Source organism: Eulemur rufifrons, chromosome 2 (assembly GCF_041146395.1).
Source record: "Eulemur rufifrons isolate Redbay chromosome 2, OSU_ERuf_1, whole genome shotgun sequence".
Classification (NCBI taxonomy): domain Eukaryota; kingdom Metazoa; phylum Chordata; class Mammalia; order Primates; family Lemuridae; genus Eulemur; species Eulemur rufifrons.
Window position 1 is genome coordinate 34,847,179 of NC_090984.1, and position 5,532 is coordinate 34,852,710.

The following is a 5,532-nucleotide window of genomic DNA, read 5'->3' on the forward strand; positions in this document are numbered from 1 at the left end:
TACATTAATCCTAAATTGTTTTCCAGGTAGTAATGCTCTCAGGTGTTAAGGATTCTGCTTATGGAGGATAGTGACCATGGTTTCTATGTGGGTTTCTCTGTGTTGCACAAGGGTCTGTTGTTTAATCATTTTACACAGTAAAGTGTTAATTACCATTTAAGTTTCTCTTTGTCTTGTAACTTCATTAGTTGAATACACACCTCACTCTGGAAATATTGTGACCTCTTCAATAAGTGTCAATTAGCCTTGAGCCATAAATTCTTGGCAAATTTTAATTCTCTGCAAAAATCTGAAGAAAAGCAAATACTTAGAGTCAGGCATTTGAAGTAACTTCATTGACATCTTTAAAAGAAATGCATCAAGCATTATTTTCCCACATGAAGGAGTGAAAGAAATCTGTTCAGTTCAAAGTGAACATGTTTCTAGGCATGTAAGGTGAACCTTTAGGTAATTTCTAAAAAAAGAATTTCAACAACTGCAATAATTTAAAGGAGCAAGGAAATGAATACTCACTCCAAAGAAGATGCATCAGAATATAGGCATTGAATAAGCAAGTCTGTTTTTACTTTTCAAATTTCCATATCACTTCTACCTGATTTCCACATAAGATTTATATAAGTGCTGTATATTTCATAAAATGTATATGTTAAAAGATAGACAAAAATACATATAAAGTACTATATTGTTTCAATAACAGTTTTTCTTTCATAACTACACCTGTGCACCTGATCTAAAATAGAAATAGTTTGTTTCCTCTTTTCCTATGCACAAATACCTGCAAGAGTCTGTCTGAATAATTTTTCCCACAATCTGCACGTGCACAAGAGGAGGTTTGACTGTTTTCACAATACAACATGAAAAAGGCAAACTACTCAGTGTGTTGCAGAAAGCATGCTTAGGGAAGCGCTACATCCATCTTTTGTAAAATTGTTGTTTGCAGCAACTCTTTAAAAACACACAAAACTAAAATTTGAATTTACATATTTTAATGAGAAAATATTATTTGGACTAGGTCATAATTTAAGGTAGACACCTTTTTAAAATCCTTTGTCTTAAAACAGGCATGCTGGGAACAAGAACATCAATATTTAAAATGCCATGCTAATTCTGTACAAGGAGGGAGAGAAATGAAGGGTAAAAATTTTACAGCTCTGATGACACTACAACTTTTTTTTTTAACTTAAGCAGGTCACACCAGAACAATAGTTCGTTTTCCAGCAAATTACCTAAGACTCTAAAGGAATATAGCAAACAAAAGTGCATTTTGCACAGTGTATAATCATTCCTATTCACAAGTATTTACATCTCTTTGCAGCCCTTTAGCTTCTTGGAAAAGTTCTTGTAGCAAACAGAATGACTTGTCCGTGGGAGAGCTATCCAGTGACATCCCTTCATGTTACCAGTCAGCTTATCTAAGTTCTTCCAGGGTTGCCCTTGATGCTTTCTTGGTTTGGGCTTATTTCATTCTCTCTTTTTTTTTTTTTTTTTTCAACAATAAAATAAATAGCTAAAAAGGTCTCTAATTGGAAAGTTAACATCCCAATTAACTTTCCCATTCCCCTTTCCCTCCCCTAAACCTGGCCAGAAATGAAGAGTAAACATTCACATTACAACAGGTACTTATAAAGTGGGCTTTGCCCGCTCGTCCGCCTAGCAAGACAGATTCAAGTTCACTGTTTACATTTTACCGGGCGCTTTGTAAACAATACAAGGTTACTTTTAGTTTTGTTTTGCTTGTGTGGAGGACAAGCGTCCCCTCCTCAGCTTGGCAGCCTCTCCGCTAACTCTCAGCGCCTGGAGCCTCCGCAGGAAACAAAACCCAAAACAAACAAAAAATATCTCCGCGGAAGCCCGGGAGGCTGGGCCGCAACCCCGGGAAGCTGCGGTCTGCCCAGCCCCTGCCGGATGGGCGGAGGCGAGTAGGGTAGGAAGATTAGTGGCTCCTTTTCGCAGCAGTTTTCCAAGACGTAAAGAGATCCGGCCCTCAGCTGTGCCGCTGCAGCCCTCCGGGGGGCTCGTGGTGGGGGGATCTGTTCCAGGAAACCTCTGAGGCAGTTTCTCTGGTCTCGAAACTACGACAGAGTTCGGAGCTCCGCCGATCCCCGGAGGGAAGACGCGCTTTTCTCGCCGAAGGCGGGCGGCAGGATTTTCCCTGCCGGTTACACGGGAGGGGGTTTCGGGGGCCCCAGGACAGGGCGTCGTGGCTCAGGTGGCCGCTGCCATCCCTTGTTGCCTGGGCGAGGACAACTCCCACGCGCCTCCCGGCCCATCTGCAAGTTTGTCTCCTGGGTCCAAAACAAAGTTCTCTTGGGGGAGGGAGGGTTGGCTGAAGGTGAAAGGGACAAGTTAGGGTGGCAGTCCCAGGTCGGGGAGGGCCGGGCAGGTGGGATCCGGGGAAGGCGAGTGAGGCGGTGGGGAGGAGAGTGAGAGGGGGCGCCGGCTTCTGCGGGTCAGTGCACCGCCACCGAGTGCAAGGCGGAGGCCGGGCTAGTGAGCGTTTCGCTGGGGGTGGCGGGGCTGCTTTGGCTGGTGGCTGTTTGCGAGGACGTGGGGCTGAGCGAGGGCGGCGAGTTCGAGAGCAAGGTGGGGATGGGCGCAGGCAGCGCGGGCAGCGCGGGCACGGCGGCCGGCGTGGGCTTAATGGGCACGGGGATGGCAGGCAGCGTCTGGCCAGCTGCATGGCACAGCGGCTTCAGCGGCACGCCGTAGGCGCTGTAGTCGCCACTCGCCATGGAGATGGGGGTGGCCGAGTCGATCATGCCCGCGGAGCCATACACGTGTGGCCAGCCTGTGCCCAGCGAGCTGCCCATGGTAGTCAACTGGTTGGGGAGCGGGTAGGCAGCGGGCACGGGCTGCATGGCGGAGAAAGCGAGCCCCCCGGGCATCTTGTATTCCCGCGCGATGATGTTCTCGATGGCGAAGGGGTGCTTGAAGCCTGAAGGCTGCGCCACGCCGCCCAGGTTATAGGCGGCGGCAGGCATCTGCGGCAGGTGCGTGCCCGAGGCCGCGAGCGCGCTGAGCCGCAGCTTGGCCTGCTGCTGCAGGTACTGCGCCGCGTCTGCGGGCTTGCTGGGCGCCAGGTGGTCGGACTTAAGCACCTTGAAGCGCTTGCGGCGCCGCAGGAAACTGCCGTTCTCGAACATGTCACCGCAGCTGGGGTGCAGCGCCCAGAAGCTGCCCTTGCCTGGCTGGTCGGGCCGCCGCGGGATCTTGATGAAGCAGTCGTTGAAGGACAGGTTGTGGCGCAGGCTGTTCTGCCAGCGCTGCGTGTTCTCCCTGTAGTAGGGGAAGCGGTCCATGATAAACTTGTAGATCTCGCTCAGCGGCAGCATCTTCTCGGGCGAGCTCTGGATGGCCATGGCGGTCAGCGAGATGTACGAGTAGGGCGGCTTCTGGTCGCTGTACGTGTTGCGGCCGGGCCGAGGCATCTTCTTGCTCGCCCTCCTCTTGCTCTGGGTCCGCGCGGGCCGGCGGAGTGCTCGGATCTGGGAAGGGGGGAGGTAATGGGGGGAGGTAGCACGCATGCACAGAGACACTGCGAGGTCGTCGGCAAGGCCGAATAACAGACTTCGGGGATAGAGGGTAGGGGCTGGGGCGCTGGATCAGCCGGCGCCCGCGCTCTTTCGCCAGCAACTTTGCGCTTTAAGTGGGACCCAGCCAGGGGGCGCAGGAGGGGAAGCCAGCCAGCGACGCGAGGGTGGCAGGGAAGTATGTCGGGCCTGGAGTAAGGACAGGGGGCAGGGACGGAACAGAGAGCTGCTCACCTTAAAGTTGCTCCAAGTTGAGCGTCCGCATCCAGGATGGCGCCGCAGCTCGCCTCGTCCCTTCCGACTCGCAGCCCGCGCGCAGTGTCCCGGCTGGGTTGGACTCGGCGCGAACCCGGGCTCTAGAGCTCAGCCCCACAGCGTCCCGCGCCGCCCGGTTCGCGGCGCTCCTGGCCCTGCGTCCTGCGGGCGGCCGAGTTCGGCTGCGGAGTCCCGACGCGGACTGTGCCAGCGGCGGCCTCGGGGCTCCGGAGGGCGCTGCTGTGGGCTCCGAGGCTCGGCTGAGCTAGGTGGCTGCCTCCATGTCCTCCCTCGAACCATCTGATAGTTTTAAGCGGTGACAGGAGCAGAAAAGACCCCTGTAGCGGCGCTTCATTAATGTGCCACTTCTTAGCTATCATATGACAATCGCCTTGGGAGGAGGAGGAAGAGGAGGGGGAGCGGGGGCTGCAGAGGGAGGGGACTGAGCGAGAGGGGAGAGCCTGGCCAGCTCTGGTTTCTTTCACACCTATTTACATGGACACCTTGGCCAATAGGAATCACTTCCAGCTCCAGACTGGGCGAGGGGGAAGAGCCTCGGCCACTGGCGGGGAGCGGGACGCGCCGGCCGGTGTGCGCCATGTGAAGGTATGAGGAGGCGGTGGCCGCGGAGCAGGGAGCCAGGCGACCACTCACGTTCGCAGACGGAGCTGCGGCGCAGATGATGTTTGACATGGAAATTGCTTGGCTGGGGTATTCTGTTTCCTCTGCATTGTATCGGGTTTGTATTGTTAGCTAACTTCAGGCACGGCTTTTCCCTGATGCCGACCCTTTTCCTGCGCTTGGCACTACACGGGGCTGGTTGCATGGGTTATTATAATGAAATATACCCTTCCCCCCAGTCCTCCAAGAGTCAAGTCGAAGTTTGATTTGACCTTCCTAGGCTGCTGCTTTAGCTCTGCACAGTTGGGTGTGTAGCTGTACAAAAATGATGGGGGTTTAAAAAATACAAAATGTGATGAGACATCCTCGTGTAAGAGCCCACTTTTTAAAATCTAAATGTATTGGCCAAATTTTTAAAAAATTAAGATAGTAGATCTGGGTGAAGAGTCAAGGTCTTTGCTTTAAAAGTCCTCCAGAAATTTGGTTGGACGCAAGATGGAGGCTCAGGGACCCGTTGGGGCAAACGGTGTGCGGACCTGGAGAGGACCTAAGTTCGTCTGACACACTTTATCACCAGGTAAACCTCAGGGTCGCTCGCTTTTCCCAGGGGGTTTGAAATTTTAAGAGTAGGGAGTTTCCTGGAAGTTTGCATTTTACAGCTGGAACTCCACCCCACCCCCACCCCCGACCCCCCACCCTCGTTTAGGGTTTAGGGCCACTAGAAAAAGCTACCTGCGGTCCCACTAAAACACCAGTGTATCTTCTAAGACTTGCAAAGAACCAGTGAGTTGTTCCTTTTTGGGGGATGGGGAATGTGCCTTGGGTCACTCCGCCTGGTGCGGGCAGCCGGCTCCCTTCTGATCGGATACGCTTTGGGAGGGTTAAATGAATCATTATTATTATCATTATCCTCATCGTCGGCGTCGTAGTCATCATCATCAAATTGCTATGAAATAAATAGTGAGTCGATTCCGCCTGCATGCATGCAGTCTACGAATAGACGCCAGGAGTTCCCACGGGTTTCTGCACATTTCTCAGACTTATCTATGGTTCTAAAAAAAATTTCATTTTACCGCGTTGTTAAAAACTCAAAACCTACAGCCCACACAGAATCATCTTCAAAGTC

At 52.2% G+C, this 5,532-nt stretch overlaps 1 protein-coding gene across 1 annotated transcript; it reads right to left on the reverse strand.

The window, feature by feature from the left end:
* Positions 1–969: 969 nt before the first annotated feature.
* On the reverse strand, positions 970–4,090 carry FOXB1 (forkhead box B1). Its single transcript, XM_069459280.1, has 2 exons — positions 3,765–4,090; positions 970–3,485 (listed from the first exon to the last, which is right to left on the reverse strand). The coding sequence occupies exon 2, from the start codon at positions 3,426–3,428 to the stop codon at positions 2,451–2,453; it is 978 nt and encodes a 325-aa protein (XP_069315381.1). The 5' UTR covers positions 3,429–3,485; positions 3,765–4,090; the 3' UTR covers positions 970–2,450.
* Positions 4,091–5,532: the final 1,442 nt, after the last annotated feature.

Bases quoted from the DNA above. Each gene is read 5' to 3' on its own strand.
- FOXB1 (XM_069459280.1), bottom strand. From the start codon at position 3,428: ATGCCTCGGCCCGGCCGCAACACGTACAGCGACCAGAAGCCGCCCTAC.